Below are 22280 nucleotides of genomic sequence, written 5' to 3' on the forward strand. Positions count from 1 at the left end.
CAACCGCAGCTCATTTTAGCAAGTCTTCCTCTATCATGGTAGATAGTTCCCGTAATGAATAACTACTACCTGTTGCAGACTTCATTTGTTTTCTTTCACAAAAGTGTGGTTCCCACTTCCCAGTGTGGTTTCCATTCCCACTGAAGCCTTTTTACTTCTCCATAGAAATAAGTGGCTCCTACTGAGTGCCTGGGAAATTAATAACTTCATGATGGAGAAGCAGAGTAGGTTTTGTACCCTTTGCACCAGGCTTATTCCCATTTTGCTAAACAGTTTAGCACAAGAATGGGGAACCTGTGGCCCTCCAGATGTGGACTACAACTCACACCAGGCCGAGCCAATGGTCAGGGATGATGGAAGTCGCAGTCCAACAATTTCTAGAGGGTCACATGTTCTCTGCCCTGGGATCAGTGTGACGTCTGAATGATGCAAATGTGCAACGTCAAGAAAAAAATTAACCCACTGCTTAAAACTTGCTGTGTTTTCATACCTGTGCAATAAACTGTATGATTTTCACAAATATATTTAGAGGCATGTCTCGTGGTACAACGCCACGGGAACCTTTCGGGAAAAGAGTTGTGATGATTGTTATAAGCCGGCTGTAAAACAAAAGGAGAACGTTAGCACAAGTTCATTCCTAGCAAGGCATCCCTGTGTCGTCTTGTTTAAATATTTGGAAGCAGCGTGAAGAAATATTGACGAAGGACAGAGACTTTTTCTCCTTTTTTCCCAGATTAAAAGCCACAGAGGCATTCTCCCTATAGCACATACTAAAGGTCAAGAAAACAATATGGATGTTTCCCTGACTGTAAGTATGTAAGGCAGGTTTGGGAAACCTCAGACCTGGGGGCCAAATCTAGCTTCCCAGGCCTCTTCATCCCCAGGCTGCATCTTCTCTCTACAGTCCATACCACTCACCAGCCCTGCTCTGAACACTCACCAAGTTCTTTTGCTTTCCTTGAACTGTGATAATGCCTCTTGCTTGCATGGGTGGAGGATGGGTTTATGGGTGTGGCTGGAATGTGGACCAGTGTCACATCCATTGCACCAACCACTTTTACTGCTGGCTCCGCCCGCTTTTGCTTATGGCCACACCCAATCCTTGGCACGCGACTCCGAAAGGCTCCCCATGAAAGAATAAGAACTTAAGAAGAGCTTGCTGGAGCAGACTATTGGCCAGGGGTGTGCGGTCAATGGACTAGGGGGACTAGGCTAGTCCCCTAAACGTTCCTGGTAAATTAGAATATTAAATTCTGGCGCCTACTTCTCAAAACCTGGGAAGCTTCTGCCTGGCTTAGGGAGGGAGGCACATTGCTCCAAGAGCCCTTCTCCCACCTTCCCATCTAGTCCAGCATCACCGTGTTTTTATATGAGTAGAATGTGTCCTTTTATTTAAAATGCATCTCTGGGTTATTTATGGGGCATAGGAATTCGTTCACCCCCCCCCCCAAAAAAAAATATACGGTAGTCTGGCCCCCCACAAGGTCTGAGGGACAGTGGACTGGCCCCTTGCTGAAAAAGTTTGCTGACCCCTGATATAAACTATAGAAGGTTCTCCATCCCCATAAAGGGCAATTTTTTTTTAGGGTCAGAAGTGCACCGTGTACTTATCAAATCACTCTATACACATGTGCTCAAGCCTGGATTGCAGAATACAACATAGGAATTCATATTTATCAATTCCGCCCCATTCACATTTTGCTGCTAATAAATTGTGCTCGACTTTTGAGCAGGTTGGTGTTTCAGAACTTGCATTCATCTCAGACACTATTAGTATGTGAATAAAGAAAAAGGTAAAGGACCCCTGACCGTTAAGTCCAGTTGCGAACAACTCTGGGGTTGCAGCGCTCATCTCGCTTTACAAGCCGAGGGAGCCGCCGTTTGTCCGCAGACCGTTTTCCTGGGTCATGTGGCTAGCATGACTAAGCTGCTTCTGGCGAAACCAGAGCAGCGCACGGAAACACTGTGGTACCTATGTATTTATCTACTTGCACTTTGACGTGCTTTCGAACTGCTAGGTTGGCAGGAGCTGGGACCGAGCAATGGGAGCTCACCCCATTGTGGGGATTCGAACCACCGACCTTCTGATCGGCAAACCCAAGGCTCAGTGGTTTATACCACAGTGCCACCCGCGTAAATTCAACTTTAAATAAAAGACAAAGGTCTGAGAAGGGAGAGAAGAAATCTATAAAAGAGATATTCAGATGAGGCTGTCCTCTTCCTTTCTATGTGCTAGGGTGTGATCCATGTTTACAGACAGGAAAGGATGTGAACATGGATATACCGGTAGCTTGAGAATTATAAATACAAGACTCCTTCAATGCAGGGGAGGGGGCCAGGAATGTCTTTTAGTCAAAGCTGTTTGACCATTAAGTGATAAACATTCCAACAGTAACAAAACCTGGAAACACATTTTTACCTTTGAGTAGTTGTATTGCTTTCACATTTAATTCTAATCATGTAAACCCACAGTAGTCTGTAGAGAGATTCCAGTGCAACACGAGCCATTTTGGGATCTTTGTTCTAAAAGCAACAAATACATATAGCAGTTTTCACACACATAATTTCCCATCTCTTCAAGTCCTCACTTTATTTAATAAATAAACAAGGAATGATTGCAAATGAGCAGTCTGGAGCATTTCACCACTGGTTTCTTATAGGAATTTAAAAATACGATGAGAAGAACTGAATTTTAAGCGTTTCTCTACTAGACATTAGACATTGTGGCTAGAATGTCTATATTTCTGTTGGAAGCTGCCCAGAGTGGCTGGGGAAACCCAGCCAGATGGGCGGGGTATAAATAATAAATAATAGTTTATATTAAAATCAATAAAAAATATAATTAATTAATAAATAAATAAATAAATATTATTAGCCACGGACAGATTCGTCTTCCATGAATTCCACTATGACACAACTGTAGGTACAGATGCGACAGACTACATCTGCCATCCAAACTCTATTGGTTCAGTAATAATTTATTTATAACCTGCCATTTGGCTGGGTTTCCCCAGCCACTCTGGGCTCTCCCAACAGGATATTGAAAACACGATAAAACATCAAATATTAAATAATAATAATAATAATAATAATTTATTATTTATACCCCGCCCATCTGGCCAGGTTCCCCCAGGGTTGCCTCCCGATATCTTCTAAAAGTCAGATAGTTGTTTATTTCCTTGACATCTGATGGGAGGACATCCCACAGAGCAGGCACCACCACCGAGAAGGCCCTCTGCCTGGTTCCCTGTAACCTCACTTTTCACAGTGAGGGAATCGCCAGAAGGCCCTCGGAGCTAGACCTCCGTGTCTGGGCTGAACCTCGGGGGGTGGAGACGCTCCTTCAGGTATATATGTTGCAGTGGTGCAAGGAAGAGTGGTTTGTTAGGGGGGTGAATTGCAGCAATAGCCTCCAGGCATCTGGGTCACTGCTGCTTACCAGGAGGAGGACATGAGAGGCAGCAGCAAGGTCAGGCCTGCAGGCCTGCACTGATGGAGCCAGTTTAACACTCTTGCACAACCCTGACCTTGCCACCTTTCTCCCCCTCACCCACCTGCCATATGACAGCAACTCCACTGCTAGGAGGCTATTGCTCTGGCTCTGCCCCATCAGGTGAACCACAGTGCGTCTTACGCCCCTGCAGATGTTATTGAATCCTAGTCAACAGGGACAGAACCACCTGACGCTGCCCTGCTTCCCAGAAGATCCTTACCCTTTCCATCATACTTCACTTACAGCCAACACTAGCAGGGCAAAAAAATTGGTCAGATTAAGATACGGCATATAGGACCCTCCAAAGCTGTTAAAAGAATATGTGACAGATTCATTATACATACACAGTGAACTAATAAATTACAAAAGAGGAAAGATATACATATATACTAACTTTGAGATTGGACAGGCAATTGTTGAGGAAAATATGCCATCTGTTTAAAAAGAACTGCTTCTGACTGACACAAAGCAGGCAGGTTACCAAAGGATACAAAGCCTAAATAGGAGACAAAGAGGATACAGAATGATTTGAATGACAAAAAAGGAGGAAACTACTTTAGCACCCGATCTGCAGTAAATACCAGAGGCCAATCTCTCTTCAGTGCTAAATCAGATGCACCAGCCAACATAAACACTTTGCTCAATATCATAGTTAAAAAGAACGCTCCTCTGAAGCTGTTACGAATTTTTATGACGACTCTGTATAGATGTAGAATTACTTTTTCATTAGAACAATAAAACATCTCTTTCTTGCACTACCCAGAGAATCCAAAATGCTGGCCAACATTTTGTAGCAGCATAGCACTGGTTTGTGTAATATTCCTGTGAAAAATTATAATGTTAAGAATAAATGTTTATATTTGACGTGCTCAAGAATACCTTGTCATGGAGGACTCAGTATTCCCCTACAAAGGAGCAACGGTATAGACAAACACAGTCCTTGGCTTTAATGGACAAATTAACAAACCAATTCAGCTACTATGGGCACACCTCAATTATCCAAAGTGCATATTTGGACAGCTTTCCTTTTTCCAGATTTTGTGCTAATTCAGAAGTTCCTGCCCACGTTCTGTCAGATTAGTCTTTTAGTTAGGCTTGTAGTGGAAGAAATTGCATGATGCAAGTGTCTGTTAGAAGTACAATCCTACGCAAAAATAAGTTCTGTTGAGTTCTGTAGGTCTTACTCCCAGGTAACTGCAACTTCAATGTATAAAAATGTACCTAAATCCTCATGTCTACTGTTTTGTGTTATTCTATCACCTATTGTGAATATTCCTACTTTGCTTGCATCTTTTACTTCAGTCCTCACAAAAAAACCCAAAACCCAATGAAGCCTCCAAATGTTTTCAAAACATTTTGCATTTTATTTATGTTTCTATGCCCATTCTACTTCCTTCAACTTGAAATTTTACTAATCAGAGTTGCAATCTGGGAAAAGTTATTCTGTATTTTTCTTATTCAAATTATCATTATCTTTGGCTGACCTTGCAAGCAACAGAGGAGAACTAGGCCGAGATACCCACTTTTTAGGGAGGTGATTACACTTCTGTCCCTGAAATCAATGGGACTAAAAATTAATTATTTCTTGTTGGCTCAAACCCAATATTATTACAGTAATTGTTTCTGGAAGGACTATGCATTGTGTTACAAAACTAGACCCTTAACTTTCTCACAGTTAAAAGCCTCATTGCATTATGTCAGCCACTACTTGGCTGAATGAAGAGATAATGATCAGATTAACTAAAGCAAAGCTGGCATGGAGATATGTGTAAGCACTACTGTACTGCCCAACTCTCTCCTACTCCTCTTTTACTTAAGATAGGTAATGTTTTGTAAAGGTCCAAGGCTTCAGAATGTTTTGGCAGAGTCTGAATTACTCTGATCCACTTGGAGGGGCAAAATGCTTAAGGCATCCTGTGTCAAACTGATTCACATCTTCATTTAATTCAGCCCTACTACAGCTTCCCAAAAATAAATGCCCATGCCACTGTTCAACTCAAAAGAAGTAGAATTCTACTTAGCAGAACACAGAGGGGAAAGGGCACTGCTGCTTGCCATAAATTGGTCTGGTTGTGTGTGTGTGTAGGTGTGTGAGAGAGAGGGGGGGGAGGGGAAGGAAACCACCTGAGAAATGCCTTATTAATGTGTATTGACAAGTAACACACATTCCCTACATTTTCCCATTCCTCATGATAATCTTTAGAACAGAGAGTAGCAGATGATGGAAGTGAAATTATGAACATGTTTAAAAGCTACAAAGCAGCAATATGACTAGATCTGACAGAGACATGCAAAGCCAGATCACGCAGAGGCCAAAACAGATGTAGGGTTTCTTGTTTAAATATATAAAGTCTCACAGTAAAGCAGTAAATTGTTGTGTACAGAGTCAGATACAGGGAGATAATTTTGGAACCATTTCTGAGAGACTTGTGAGAGAAACTTGCCTAAAGAGATTTCTGACAAAGGATTTTAGCTTCAGCATTACTAACCAGCGAGTGCTTCTTTCGCGAAGAGAGTTCAAGCGTTGTGTCATACAGACTTTCAACGAAGTTCCTCAGACAGGGGACATTGACTTCATTTTTAACAGCCTGGAAAGAGACCAGAGTCAGCTTAAAGTTCTATCTCAAGATGGCTTTGTCTAATCCAACTTGAAAAGTCATGTAAACAAGAGTAACTTACAGCAGCTACTGGGACGAGAATTTCAACAAACAGGCCCGCTAATGCGTGTTTGATATCTTTGTCTTTAACTTCAAGGAAATAATGTGCACATTCCTGGAACAAAATGAAACAGAGGGAAAAGTTGCACAGGGTATTTGCATTATACTTGACAAAATATTTGTCTTCGTTTTACTGAACAATATTACTTAATAAACGAAATAGCCCCCACTATTCAATGTGGCATGCACCAAGGTAAAAATGCCTAATTTCAGCCTAATAATAAAAATTATCTGTGAAATACACAAATATTAAAGATTGATGAGCAAACCTCTCTGTGTTAGCAACAATTATACTGTACAACGGAAATTTCCCCAGTCATCTTGATGCAGCAAGCATTTCCTGTGTTCCACCTTTCTTTACAATGGAACCCATTTGGGAGTAATCCAATGAAAATCCATTGACAATCCAATGAAATCAGTTACCGTACTAGAATTCCACTGACTGTAAAGTATCCTGATTGCCTCATCTAAAAATGTACAGTGATAAGGAGCCACATTACCTGCATAAACTGAAGAGAGGCTTCAAAATCCTCCACTGGATACATCTTTATGCGAAAAAATTTCATTCCCATTATCAGACTGATAATGCTTTGAACAATATAAGGGCTCTGCTCTTTATGTCGCAGCTCTTTTAATTCTGCCATGAATTTCTTCTTCACAGCTGGAAATCTTTAGGCAACAACAACAACAAAAGCTACAATGACGCTTCTTTCAATGCAGAAGTTTGAGAGCAAAATAAAGTTCCACTGGAAAATGGAAACTTGCCATTACAGAACATTTTTCTCCTGGAAATACTATTGATATTTGTGAATAATAGGACTGGAAGGGTCTAGTAAGAGATGAAACTGCCTGTCCCCCAATGTTTGGCCTTGAATCAAATAGGAGACAACCTGAACAAAGGGATGCCAGACTTTCGAGAGGCAACCTACAATAGCAGGAAACCTCAGGACCAGGGGCCAAATGTGGCTTACCCTTATTGTCCCTCAAAATTCTCCAAAGGCCATATCCCTCATTTACTCTGTTTTGCACCCCAAATGTTTTTCCCCTGGCTGGAATGTTCCTTGAACTCTGATGATAGAGATGGAGGATAGAAAGGGGTGTGTGTAGTAACTAGCCTATAGTACATAGCATCTGTATTCATCGCTGCATCCATTTGCTTCAGGGCTTGCCTACCACTATCAGCAAATCCTCAGAAGGGTTACACAGAAGGGAATGTGGGCTGTAATATATTCCCAACTCCTCCTCTCGCACATAAATATTTTAAAGTGAAAAAAGCAAAACAAAAACAGGAGAGAAGCAGAAAGTAACAATAAGAATGAAGGGAAATGTACGTCAGGGTCTCAAATTATCCGTGAAAGATCAATACTATCTCAAAAGATAACACGGACTTATCCAATCAAAGACAATCAGATGGAAAGAAAATGCTGTCACACAAAAAAAATGTGTCTTCAAATTCCCTCTTGTAAATATGAATAAGGTTGTTTTCAGGGAAAGAAAAACAAAACTGTATATACGGTAATACACCAAGCAAAATGAAATAACCACATATGGATTTGGCAGACGGATCTTCACCTTTGCGAAATTACTGTACCCTGATTACAAAAAGTCTTTCCATTCCTATAGGCGTTTCCATGTTTGGCATTAACGGGCAGAAGAAAATGAGGTTTCTGCAAGCCTGTGCCAAATTGGCTTAGGACTGCTTGACTAGATGTAGAAGCCACCTTCTGTGATTCTAAAGGTCTCCATGCCAAGCCACAACTTGATAAACAAAGTGCTCATGAGTAGAATGATTTATTCCTTTAATTTCTCTACCGGGGGGGGGGGGGGGACGGACAAATACACCTCTACACAAGTACCCTCATGTGTGTGTTTTTTTAAAAAAGAAAAACCTGTAAAATATTTCAAGCTTTGACTAGATCTCTTATTAAAGACACTTACTTTGCTTGTGCTAGCACCCCTATTACTTCAGCATACAGATCTGCAACAATGTGCATATTTCCAGTGTTAGGACCAAGGTACCTACCAAAGAACAAGTCAGAAGTTTAAGAATATGCATTTTATTTTCATATTTATCGATAGATATAGATATAGTTAGATATAGATAGATATAGTACAGTAAAGCTAAGGTTTGCCTGATCAAAGATAATAAGGTACTCTTATCACACAACGATGCTCACAAATTTTTATGTACAGGGTACACTCTTCACCATATTCCCACAAATAACATCTAATTCTGCTAAGATTTCACAAATCTTGTGAGGATATCCTACAATTCTCCTCTGTAGTGCTTTCTCAAGAGGAAGCCTTCTGTGTTGTGAAGGCAGGCAGACTGGAAATGGGGGACAGGGTGGCCTGTCTACAATAAAGACTTAAATAGATTTAACATTAATTCTTTATCTGCACGAGACCTCTAGGAGTAGTAATCCTGCAACTAATATTCAATACTCTCATCTAAGTATGACTCCCAAGATTATCTGGGAGAAACCCTTGACAGTTAATGTGCATAAAACATGTTTAAGTTTGCTGAGTAGATTATTCTGAAAAGAGGTCTTTGCTCCATTAATTTACCAGCACTCACATTTCAGAAGCACTGCTATGTGTTCTTATCTCATACTTCTATCTGATCCTAGCTTTGGCTTCTTTCACAGTAAGCAAGCGATACTACAGGGTGTTAAGTGTTAAACCGACAAAACTATTCATGGAAATGTAGCCAAATATTTGAGACTGTGTACAAGAATGAACCTTACCCTTCTTTGTATTTAAAGTGCTTGAAAGCCAAATTGATAACATCGTGTACTAAACCATCTATTACCGGATGAAGCTGAATCTGAAAAAGAAACAAGCAGGACGTAACTGACTTGTCAAAAGACTCAGAAGGAGAGATGACAAAGCCAATGGTACCCACTATTAACAAGAAGACAAAAACAAAACGTAAACAAAAGCCCCTGTCTTTTGAATTTATATAATGCCCTTCCTCCCTGAAGGGTCCCTTAGGTGTGGGTAACAACATAAAACCAGGCAAAACTATATATAAGAATTATTAATATTTACTGATGCAATATAATCTGCAAGGTGAGATATTGTTGTTGTTGGGATCTGTCTCAGGAGACAATGGAAGACAGATAAGACAGCACAATCCTTGTCACTATATCATTACTAATCAATGCAGCTTGCATTTGGGAACCACGGGTGCTAAGGAGATTGCTCCCTCGCTTCCCCATTCCGCCTCATGTGTGGTTTGCACTATTGGAAACTAAACACAACCCCTGTCCAATGTATGACAGCAAAATTCTCACTCATTTGCTTAAGTCCGCAATCTTAAACATGGTAGCAAATTTTGCTGTAACTACTGAGGCTTAAGTCCTACACCAGGCTTCCTCAACCTCGGCCCTCCAGATGTTTTGAGACTACAATTTCCCTCATCCCTAACCACCGGTCCTGCCAACTAGGGATCATGGGTGTTGTAGGCAAAAAACATCTGGAGGGCCGAGGTTGAGGAAGCCTGTATTAGACAATGCATTTCAAGGTGAGCTGTCTGTTCCATTTTCAAGCAATTATAGAAAGATGTTTCTTCAAATGATTAGACATTTTTATTTAGAAAGTGTGGAGCGGAAACTATTACTGAGCTGGTGAGAAAGAGATGGGGAAGTTGGCATTGCACCACAAAAAGCTACCTTCCGCTTAAGAAGGAAAGTACCAGTAGTTAAGGTGGAACGTAGGAAGCTCCCCTACACAGAGCCAGACCACTGGTCCAATACTAGCTCAATACTGTCTGCACTGACTGGCAGCAGCCCTCCATTTGCAGATGCCAGACACTGAAACTGGGACCTTCTGAATGCAAAGCAGATGTTGTACCACTGAGCTAATGTCCTTCCCCTTAGATGGGGTCCGACAAGCCCCATTTCTTATTAAACTTCCAGCACCTACTGAATACTTTTTTTCATTCTAGCAGGCATTTTAATTGATGTTTGAGATTATGGTTCTAACGGATCTTAATTATTTGTGCTGTGGCTTTGTAAACTACTTAAGAGACCATTCCTGTTAAGCGGTATATAAATTGTTTAAATAAATAAGTAAACAATCAATCAATCAATCAGGAATATGGGGGCAAAGCACACCCTGGCCACCTAGTTCACTCCTTGGTGAACACATGGCAGGTCTTTACCACATATAAAACTTGAGAATTTTTAACTGTAGTCATGGAATCATAGAATTGTAGAGTTGGAAAGGACCCCAAGGGTCATCTAGTCTAAGCCGCTGAAATGCAAGAACCTTTTGCCGAATGTGGAGCTTGAACCCATGACGATGAGATTAAGTGTCTCATGCTCTACCAACTTAGCTATCCAGCTGTTGTTTCAGTATTGCCCTGTTTGCCACCCTGGGCTCCTTTTGAGAGAGAGTGGGATATAGAATTAATAAAAATAATAATAAAAGCTATCTACTTGCTGATAGATAGATTTGTCTGTATCTATCTATTTATCCACCCACATGTTATAAAAGTGTGATTCCCTTCTCCCTATAGCCCAAGGCTCCTTTTGTATTGTAGTATTACATTACGTTGTATTTTATTATATTTTGAATTTATATCCTTCCCTTCCTCCTGAAAGGGCCCAGGGTGACAAACACACATACAATTTAAAAACAAAAAGCAGTTAAAACTTAAAACATTCTAAAAACAATTTAAACTTAAAAAGCAGTGTCAATTCAAAACATCATTTCATCCAGCAGTCTCAGGGTTGCCAGGAACAACATTTTGCAGCCACCAAATGTCTTGGTAAACAGGACTTTTTACTATTCAAACACCAGTTAGTTCTGCTTGCTCAAAATCAATCCTTATAGAAAGAAGTAAATCCTTTACTTTCCCAAGCCAGGCTTAAATTGTGTGCAACATTTCATTAAATATTTTTAAATGATTTACCTGTTTCAAAACCTCTATTAATACTAAAGAAAAAATAAAATCAATAGCGAGATCTCTTCTTTCCATTAAATAGTCTCGTTGCTGTTCATCACTATAAAAATCAGACAAAAATTATTAAAAGCATTATACAGTCAGCTCGCTATAATTAAGCAAACACTTTTCACCTCAGACTTTGGAAAAAAACAAAGCATAAAAATAAGAAAAAAGGGAAAGGGAAAAAAGGAGGCAGCATGCTGTAAATGTGGGGTAACCAGATCAAGAACATGTCGGATGTAATAATCTAGTTTGAATGTTAAACACCTTCCTCTGTCTCTCATTTTCTATTTCTTTCTAAAAATTCTCTCAAAATTGGGTGGTATTCAAATAACTTTTTGTGCTAGCATAAAGAGATTCCCTCCTCTCCCCATGCACTCCATGCACCATCCTCAAATCTTTTCCAGAGAGTTGGAGGAACCACCAGAACAGATTGAAGGAGATGGGGGGGGACAGGGGATGAGACATTCCATTGCACAATAAATAAAACACAACTGCACTGACAGAATGTTCACCTCCACTCTATGTTGAATGCAATGCTTTATATAACACGTCAGATTTAGAAACCAACAAAAAAACAAAAACAGAAAAGCAAACACTTTTGATATACGAGGTACCAGCCCAAGACGTTTTGCCGCCTCAGGCCGAGCCCAAAAGGTCCTTGCTCCCAGTAGGGGCAACGGTTCTAAAAGCCTTGCTGCACTTATTCAGACACTAGGTTCTTGGCATCATCTATCTCCACTGCGTTTGTGACTTTACCCACTGACATGTAAAGTGTGGACCTCTCTAACTTCCATAGCAACAGCAAAAGCTGTTTTTTGGACTGGTGCCTTAATGGACTGGGTAATGGCCAATAAACTGAATTTGGGGAAATGGAGGCTTTGTTGGTGGGTGGGTGGTTCCCATGTCTAGAAGATAGGCAAGCTGCCTGTTGTGGACATTCCCTCTAAAGAAGCTGGTACGTAGCTCCTGAATACATCTTTGTCATTAGAAGTCCAAGTGTCATCTGTGGCTTGTAGTGCCTTTTACCATCTCTGTCTGGTATGCCAGCTATGGCCATCTGGATCAGCATTACTTGGCCACTGCAGTCCATGCATTGTGACCTCAAATTGGATTACTGCAATGCGCTCCACGTGGGGCTGCCCATGAAACTAGCCTGGAAACGGTGGCTAGACTGTTGACGGCATGTGACACCTCTCTGTTAAACACCTGCACTGGCTGCCCACATGCTACTGGGCCAAGTGCAAAGCTCATGTGTTGAGCTATGGTCCCAGGATACTTTAAGGACCATCTGAGCTCTTACATCTCAGCTCAATCGCTGAGATCATCCGGAAGAGAAATGTTAGTTGTCCCCTATTTTACAGTGGCCTGACTGGCCTAACTAGAAGCCAGGTATTTAGTGTTGCCGCCCCGATGCTGCGCAAAACTGAATGTCACGTTTGACTTTCAGGTATCTCTTCAAAACATTTTTGTACCTTTGTAGCCATTTAGTTTTCAATCCGTGAATCATCTGAATAATTATCTGTCTTTTTATGTATTTATTTTTACCTTAATTTATATTTGATGTCTTATAGTATAAACCACCTTGATATATTTTATGACACGGCAGTATAAAATTAATTATATAAGCAAGCAAGCAAGAAAACAAACAAACAGGCACCAAGAATACTTGGCTGCCAGTGTTAGAAAGTGCTCAGGAGTGTACCTTTTGGATTTAGTGCTTGTTCTTGGTCTGTATTCATGAGATTCATCTTCTATGCCATTTTGTCTTTTATACCAATCAAACAAAGTGCGCAGAATGGAAGGTAGACAATACTCTGAAAGCGAGCTCATTGAGCTTATTACCTGTACAGCAAAGGAACAAAAAAGCAAAATGTGTTTAGTACTGCCTCCTAAAACCTTTAGTCAGCAAGTCTAAAAGTTGTCCCTAGACATATGGACTTCTTATTTAAAAACAAAACAAAAAAACACAAATGCATAGCAGAGTGAATACAAAAACAACCAAACATCTAAAAATAAAACACAAAACAGGCTTTCTTATGTATACAACAAAGGCTAGAAAAAAAAATCTTTGGAAACCAGAGTCTATCAAGCAGACTATCTATTTCTAATTTCATCATCGCAGTAAATAATTCCAAAGAGGCATGTGGAATTAATTTTGCACTGGATCAATGGCACTGTGACTCTGAATACCTCACCTGGTTTGCCAGCTTGCAGATACCACTATGCAAATGGGTTGGTGGTAATTTCATGTACTGTATATATCTTCTTCCACAGTTCTTTGCTACCTGAGTGTGACATGGGATGCTAGGTGCATGTTTGTTCTGAAGTCACGGTGGCAATGTAACTACAAAGTGTGTTCCTAACCTTGTCAACTAATGATGTGGCACCGGAAGGTATTCTACCGGTAATATGCTGCTATGGGTTCACCAGTTCTTGACTTTGTGCAGTTCCCTTCATCCAGGCAGCTACAAACCTTTCCATATGTATAGCTGACTAGTAAGAACCCAGCACATGCGGCTCCAACCTACTGAATCCAAAATTACTGAACAGTGTGCCAAAAGTAATGCAAACTAAATACACACATGCTGTATGTCCTCCGCTATACGGTATTTGCGCAGGGCGTCTTTAGCTTTTTTTAATCCTTCTGTCGCTCGTTGGTCTTATAAGGCAGGAAGGAAGGGTGGAATTTGCAGAGACTGGCTCTCGGAATACAGGAAGGGAGGAAAGTCTAGTCAGCAAGCTGGTTACTCAACTCCTCCATTTATTGGAATCAAAGCCAGTGGTGAGATGAATTCTAGCTCTGTGCTGCTGTTGAAGGGGAGTGTGCAGATGTACAAATGTGTCCTTGTTGGACAAAAATGATCATGTTCTTCCATCCTAAGTGAACTGCATAGTGTACAGCCTGAAGATACCAGGTCTACACAAACACTGAGCTGTTTAAACACTCTGTTCCTAGGGCATTAAAAGTAGTCTATATAAATGCATTCTTTATATGAATTTTGGCAGAATATGCAAAAAAATAAATCAATTGCAGCATGCCGGTAGCCTCCCTCCCTTAATACATACAATATTAAAAACTGAGTAATTAAATAGTCAAAGTACAAATTAAATTAGATGGCAAAATAATCAATAAATCCTTCTGCATATGCCTAAAGGGCAAAAATTAGACATGACAACATTAACCACACAATTCAATGTGAAATTAGACGTTTTGTCACTTCAAAAGATCTTGCCTTGCCTAGAAAACTTCAACTCCGTACAGTACAGCACACTTTTTAAATAAAAAAAAACTATGGTTTTCTAGACTGTCAAATACATTTTAGGTTCAGTTCTGGATCTGCTTTCCTTTCTAGCTTGACACTATTTTACACTGAAACCTGCATCCATACATTGCTTTAATGATAGCTAGCTGCCTAAATGCCATTGTGCCTTTGAATTGAATGGAAGTGAACTAAATATAAACCACCCCATAAGATAGGAAATAGAAGAAGGAGAGTCAAGGGAATTTAATAAATGTCAGTTCGACTCAGGCACCAAACTGCTATCTGTGCACCTGAAACAATCCCCCCCGAAAATGTAAAGTGGTTTTGCGATTTTCTTTTTTAAGGGAGATACACAGCCATTGTCACTGTTATACTGGAATGACATTTCTGTTACAAAGATTATAAAGGCTGCTGACATGAAAGTTGAATTTTATTCAGTTCAGGAATAGGCTTCAGAGAGAAAATTAAATCTACTGCACACATTTAAACCTAACGCTGCCTGTTTGCAGAGCTCGCGTTTTAATGTCCTGCTAAACTCAATCAAATTCTTAGCACAGGGCAGAGGCATCTTCATAGGGTTATAGATGAAGGCAGAAAGCTACACATTTTGCAAGGTCACAGCAGGGACCAGATTCCATTACGGGTGGAGTTCCAGAATAACAGGGAGAGGCTTTGCCAAAAGTGCACTCTCTCTGGAAGAACCCTGCAGAAGGATAGGCTAATCTGTCAAGTCCAGCTTCTCCGCTTCTCATTTTGCCAACATTTCTCACTTGCCTCCATATCTGTTTTCTTAACAGTCCTAATAAAAAACGTACCAGCATTTCAGTGTCAATTTCTTCTAATACAAACATCTTGATATACACATTTTCGCAGAGCGATTTCCACCCCCTGAACATAATGCTTTTGTATGCTGTTTTTATGTTCTTATGCACCCTTTACGCCAGTAGGCACACATCTTTATATTCACGACTCGGCTGGAGAGCTTCATTGCACAATTCTGAGAAGTTTGCATTTTGCAGGACGGATATGTTTCAGTTAACGTACTGCTTCTGAAAGCGTTGAGTTAGGTAGGCCCGGCTTTAAATGCAGCAACCCTCTATCATCATGATCGTAATTACTGCAACATATGTGTGAAGATGGGAAGGAAAACTCATGAAGGGGCCGGAGACTACCTTAGCTGTGAGTACCACAGGACCTGAGGCTCAGGATATCTAGCGACTATGGGTTTGGGCCATTGTTTAGGACAGGGGTAGGCAACCTAAGGCCTGTGGGCCGGATGCAGCCCAATCGCCTTCTCAATTCATCCCGCGGACGGTCCAGGAATCAGCGTGTTTTTACATGAGTAGAATGTGTTCTTAAGGAAATCAGCCCTGAGTGCTCACTAGAAGGACAGATCCTGAAGCTGAGGCTCCAATACTTGGGCCACCTCATGAGAAGAGAAGACTCCCTGGAAAAGACCCTGATGTTGGGAAAGATTGAGGGCACTAGGAGAAGGGGACGACAGAGGACAAGATGATTGGACAGTGTTCTCGAAGCTACGAACATGAGTTTGACCAAGCTCCGGGAGGCAGTGGAAGACAGGAGTGCCTGGCGTGCTCTGGTCCATGGGGTCACGAAGAGTCGGACATGACTAAACGACTAAACAACAACAGAATGTGTCCTTTTATTGAAAATGCATCTCTGGGTTATTTGTGTGGCCTGCCTGGTGTTTTTACATGAGTAGAATGTGTGCTTTTATTTAAAATGCATCTCTGGGTTATTTGTGGGGCATAGGAATTCGTTCATTTCCCCCCCCCCAAAAAATATATATAGTCCAGCCCCCCACAAGGTCTGAGGGACGGTGGACCGGCCCACGGCTGAAAAAGGTTGCTGACCCCTGGTTTAGGAGTTTCAATTGGATCTTGGAGATGCTTAATTTTTGTATCTTCACTGATATACCTCACTATGGATTGTGCAGGGATTGTTTAACTTATTCTGCATATTGAGATGTTATCATTAATTCCTTACTAGCTGGCCCGGCCACGCGTTGCTATGGGTTTTTGTGTTAAATGGACCTTTTCCTGTTAAATGGACCTTCAGAGTCTCCCTTTAAAGTCCCCTCACCTGCCCTGTCCCAACCCTGACTCCCCAACTGTAAGTTTCAAAAATAAGGCTCCCCCACCCACGTGTGTTCCTGAAAATGTCCCCACCCCCCACTGCTTTGGCTAACTCAGGGTCCTCCCTCCCTCCCATGGCTATGTGTTTCCCCCCCTCCCTTTGTTGTGCCTCATCCCTGTGATTCCCCCACCCTGTGAAAGGCCCATATTCTGTTTGTTTTTGCCTGTGGCCTACTGGGCAATGTGTGCGGCATTTTTTAATATTTTTGTAATTATGTAAAACTATTGACATTGTAAGCGACCCTGAGCATGGCTTAACTATGGAAAGACGGTATATAAATAAACGATGATGTCAGTAGAGAAACAGGCAGGAAGCAACCCTTGAGGCATACTCCAGATACATCTATCTACTTGAAGGAAGGATAGGAGTGCCAACTCATTGAGAAGAGATCTAGAACAAGGGTGTGGAAGGATACGGCCTTCCAGATACTGGTGGGCTACAACTCCCAGGATACTAATGGCGGGGCTACAAAGTGCTGTCTGGAAATAACTTACTTGATCAAACTGGGGGTCTTCTCCACGCTGCAGAGATTTGCTCAGTGGCTTTTCCTACAAGAAAGCAAAATGCATCTATTATTTTAGGAGCAGCATTATGACATTTTCTTACGCTTTAGTAATTTGATCACATTTTAAATTCAGGCAATTGAAAAGCCCATACTTACTATGCTTGTACAGTAGTGTGAGAGGCAATTTTAAACAATGATTACAGTTTTAATTTATCTACAGCACAAGTATTTTAGGTACTGCAATATATTGGCAGGGGGGGGAGATCTGTGGTGAGAAAAGCTCAACAGAATTTGTTTCTTCTTTTTTGGACAAAAACATTTACTTTCAACAATAGGAAATATGGAGTATATCATTTAGATTATATTTTTCCTCATTAAGGGAAAGCACCATCAAAAGAAGCCATGCTGTTCATAGTTAGGCATTTATAAGTTCACTATAAAACCTAAAATATATGCTCCATAATATTAGAAAATGAAAGCAAAGTTTTCTGCTTTTCAGTGTGTTTCAGATTTCTCCAAGGCATAGCTGCCAAGTCTCCCATTTTTCGCAGGAAACCCCCGGATTTTAATCTGTTTCCCACTGTTATCCCGAATAGAAAAAAATCCCAGAAATCACCAGGATTTCCTGCCTGCCAGGGAGGCTCAATTTCAGGTGCCGCTCTGCCCATGCCTGGGCACCAGAAATCGGGCAGCGCTGGCACCGGAAGTTGCTTCTACGCATGTGCAGACATGTGCTGATCCCGCATTTTTCAGCGGGAGACTTGGCAGCTATGCTCCAAGGCCAAAAGGTGTGTTCAATTCTATCAAAGTGAGAATATAGTTGAAGAGAAATATGATCTGGAAAGGAAGGATCGGATCTCCTGAAAGCTTAGAATAGACGGAAATCAATATTCACTGAGAAATATCCACAGAAATATCTCTTTGCTTTACCCCGATTGAAATAAATGAGAGTTCAACCAAAGCTGTTTTTCTTCTGATATACTTCAAAGGAGCTTCCACAGGAAACATCCCCCTACTGATTTGTCTTCCTTTGTCTATTAGATGCCATCTCACTGATTTCACAAGTAAGAAGCTAAATATTTCTCCTTAGATTCATTCTGGCATTATTCTAATGTGGAGGCACAATGATGATTGCGCTGTTTTTTTGTTTTTTTATGAATGTACAAAATAAAAACAACCTGGTTTCATAAATAAATCATCAGTGCTGCTCCTTTTAAATATAGCTTTGAGCATGATGGTTCTCAAGTGCCAACCAGATCTGTGTGCACATGGAACTCTAATCACAGTTTGGTATTATGTCCATACAAAACTTGCGTATTCTGTGTATAACAGGAAACTGCGGTTAGCTGAAAACAGAAGCAAACACTTCTGACCTCTTTGTCATGGTCAGCACAGAGGAGGAACAGGGAGAAACCATGGTACCCAATTAGAGACGGAAAGGCCTGGGGGGGGGGGGGAACTGGGGAAATTGGGGGGGGAGACCAGTCCCCCCCCCCAGTTTTTTTCAGGGCTTCCCATCTCTAGACCCAATACTCATGCACATGATGCTACACTATCGTTCACTGTTACATATGAACCAGGTAAGTGGGTCCTATCTCATCTTGAAAGGTCCACCACAGGATGCAAGGTTGTGGGTGGGATTACTGAGATGTATGACCAAACTGCAGGAGGCAGTAGAAGACAGGAGTGCCTGGAGAGCTCTGGTCCATGGGGTCACGAAGAGTCGGACACGACTAAACGGCTAAACAACAACAACAACAACAACATGTTCCTCTGACTAATAGTCATTTATCCCCAGGTGAGAACTCATGTGAAAGAATCTACTTATTGCCTGGACTCTCCTCTGTTTATTTCCGGGAACCCTGTATCTGTCTCTTCCGTGTCAACGCATGATTGTCATTTCAGTTTATATCTCACATAAGGAAAGATTTATCTTTATCTTAAAGTATCTAGCAGGTTGGTCAATGCCATTAAAATTACAAATGTTCTATTTGGCAAGGACAATCAACTGCTTCGTTAACATAATCATATTGAGCAACTGGTGTTTTGACAACGAAGACGATTTTAAGATTTCCTACATAAGAATAGAGGAAATAACCTATGAATTGTTCCAAGGTGTGCCTCAAACTCCTTCCTCCCCTTTCCTATTGGATTTCATTTCGGACCACCCTTCTCTATGTCTTAGTTCCCAGCGGTGTTACAAAAAACTTTTTCCTTTGAAGATTCTATTATCTAGGGCAGGTTTCCTGTTTTAGCTCGCTTCTGTGACTCTATATCTTTCCAAACCTATTCTAATTATACTTTGTTCTTCCTTTCCCATTAGCTTCAGCCCTCTCACCTTGTACCGTTTTAATTATTTAATTTTTTATCACTCCTTGGCTCAGCTCTGCTTGCCTGCTACGAACGATAAAGCTACATATCTATTTACTTCTGCAAGCCCTTTTGAGAACGTAATGTTGCTCACAACCGTCAAAAGGCAAGGCCAAGTTGCCCATGCAAGGGTGAGTTAGAAAGGTTTGCTGGAATTCTTTTGCAGGGTTAGGTCCAGGCAAGCCACTGAGAACAGACAAGAAAACGAATCAGTACTTGCATCAAAGGCCACCAGCATCTCACTCATTAACTAGTAGCCCTGAAGTGGGGATAAAATGTTAAAATTTAAGAGTTTTACATAAAAGAGAAATAGGGAAGAGTCATTAGCCAAGTTTAGAAGGGTATAAACATCCAAGCAAACACACATTGGCTCCCAGTACGTTTCCGAGCACAATTCAAAGTGTTGGTGCTGACCTTTAAAGCCCTAAACGGCCTCGGTCCAGTATACCTGAAGGAGCGTCTCCACCCCCATCGTTCTGCCCAGACACTGAGGTCCAGCGCCAAGGGCCTTCTGGCGGTTCCCTCGCTACGAGAAGCCAAGTTACAGGGAACCAGGCAGAGGGCCTTCTCGGTAGTGGCACCCACCCTGTGGAATGCCCTCCCACTAGAGGTCAAAGAGAACAACAATTACCAGACCTTTAGAAGGCATCTCAAGGCAGCCCTGTTTAGGGAAGCTTTTAATGTGTGATGGATTTCTGTATTTTAATATTTTGTTGGAAGCTGCCCAGAGTGGCTGGGGGAACCCGGCCAGATGGGCGGGGTATATATAAATTATTATTATTATTATTATTACATGAGAGATTTAAAATGACACACACACCCCTTGGGCCCTTGTTTTCAATTGTTTTCCTACGTATCAATCCTTACTGTAGTTACCACGTATTGAGACATGCTGAGCTCAGCTTTTTGCACACCACTGCATCATCCTTTCCAGCACTTGTGGAAACACAGAAAGTTAAGCAATGTTGAATTTCTACATGCCCCTAGCATGCGGCTGATGGAAAAACCACAGCTGCCGCATGCTGGGAGAGTCATGAGAAAAGGACCGCAAACAAAAGCAGGTAAACAAGGTTTGTCACCGTGCAGGTGCAGAATTGAGCCAAAGCTGGTCTAAGGGAAGGTAGGCAGGCATGTCAGCACAGGTGACTATATGAACTCTCACCACCTAATAGTGTCTTGCAGAATACATAAATTAATCAGAGCAGGGCACAACTGGGAACAATTATTGAACTGAAACAGAGCCAAGGTGCAGGTGGGCAGAACTAAAGATAGCTTCCAGGTTTTGAAGATGCCTGAAAATGCAGACTGACTACAAATGCAGGCATCGATGGGAGACATTGCGGCTGCTCAGGCCATTTCGGGTCTCTGATGTGAAGCCTTGAAGTGCTTGCTGACTTTCTCTAAGCGTTGGCTACAGCATGGTGCTGATAACACCAAGGCTGCAGGTTCAATTCCCCGTAAGGGACAACTGCATATTCCTGCACTGCAGGGGGTTAGACTAGATGATCCGCAGGGTCCCTTCCAACTCTGAGCACCAGCTTCAGAGAAACAGGTGGTAACACAGCAAGCAAATTGTTTCAAAAGAATGGAACGCAAATCCCAGAAACCTGAAAACACAGTGCAGCTGCTATACCCCACTGCCCCTTGTAGGGTTCCTCAGCTTCCAACACCTACTAAATTATCTCTATTAATTTCCCCTCCAGTCACTGCATTCCATAATTAAGCAAAACTGCATTCAATTCACACCAGAGCAACAATCTTACCAGCATTTAACTGTTTAACTGCGCAAAAAGCTATGCCCTTGTTATCATTTCTTGTTGGTGATTTTATAAACGTTAAGCGAGGAAATAAATCCTATAAAGTCATCTATGATGTAGGCAATTTGCCTTTGCTTTCTGGTAAGTGTATAAGATGTAAAGCAAGAAGAAAGAATTCAAATATGAGCCTGACAAGAGAGATCAAGGATTCCTTCTATCACAAGTTTCACATGTTCGGTCTAGGAAACTGGCACAAGTACAGCCCTGTAAATCAAAAGCAGCTATTTCGACAAGAATGTTAACATTCAAAACTGTCAAAGCTTGGGGAAGTTTATTTAGCACAATCCTGTGAATTCTGTGCAACATAGTCCCGTCCCCGTCCCCCCCACCGCCCAAGTGCTCCACATGTGTGTGGATACACACTCAAATGTGTAGCCACTGCTGGAGCAAAGTTTTTAGAAACAGAATGGTAAAGAAAAACAAATTATGGGGAGCGTTCAAGTTGATGATTGCCTACTTTTAATACAAATAACTGTACCACACAGTTGGATTGCTTGCATTCAGATGTCACAGTCTACCACAATTAATTGCCGTCACTCGTGATTACCATTGAACAAACTTTTACTAGCCAAGCGACAGCTTGTTCACAATGTTGAAAAGAAATGGATGTGGTCTAAAATCATTTACTGGAATAGTCATCAGTTAAAAGGTGCCAGCTAATATTCACCACTGAAAGGGTCTCCTGGAAACAGGAGTTTCCTCCTCCCTTCCCATTCTTCTAGAAATGATGAAACAAATGAGTGATTGCTCACAACTGAGCCGGATAACAGTCTACCTGCTTGCCGGTTCATGTCTTCGTTTGTTGAGGGGATGAAGTATTATTTTATTCATAACTGCACTTAAAGTACCCATCAACTCCCTGGATCGCCTCCATTTGCTCTCCTCCCTAAATTTAGATGTGGATATTCTATTCTTTCATATCAATGAAACAGAAATTTTACAAAGTACAGGGAGGTTCATCTGGTCTCTTTTTTTGGGGGGGGGGATAAAGGTAAAGGTAAAGG

General features: G+C 41.4%; 1 protein-coding gene across 8 annotated transcripts in view; it reads right to left on the reverse strand.

The window, feature by feature from the left end:
- Nucleotides 1-22280, reverse strand: part of FRY (FRY microtubule binding protein) — a 194176-nt gene that overhangs the window by 88813 nt on the left and 83083 nt on the right. For all 8 annotated transcript variants that reach the window (XM_060273790.2, XM_060273787.2, XM_035115757.3 and 5 more), the window contains 11 exons: nt 17079-17132; nt 12867-13006; nt 11129-11219; nt 8958-9037; nt 8149-8229; nt 6711-6879; nt 6173-6265; nt 5983-6081; nt 3888-3989; nt 2420-2523; nt 491-599 (listed from right to left, as the gene is read on the reverse strand). In XM_060273790.2, the coding sequence (XP_060129773.2) occupies nt 491-599; nt 2420-2523; nt 3888-3989; nt 5983-6081; nt 6173-6265; nt 6711-6879; nt 8149-8229; nt 8958-9037; nt 11129-11219; nt 12867-13006; nt 17079-17132 (1122 nt within the window). The remainder of the gene's footprint in view (nt 1-490; nt 600-2419; nt 2524-3887; nt 3990-5982; nt 6082-6172; nt 6266-6710; nt 6880-8148; nt 8230-8957; nt 9038-11128; nt 11220-12866; nt 13007-17078; nt 17133-22280) is intronic.

Source organism: Zootoca vivipara, chromosome 4 (assembly GCF_965207765.1).
Source record: "Zootoca vivipara chromosome 4, rZooViv2.hap1.1, whole genome shotgun sequence".
NCBI classification, from domain to species: Eukaryota; Metazoa; Chordata; class Lepidosauria; order Squamata; family Lacertidae; genus Zootoca; species Zootoca vivipara.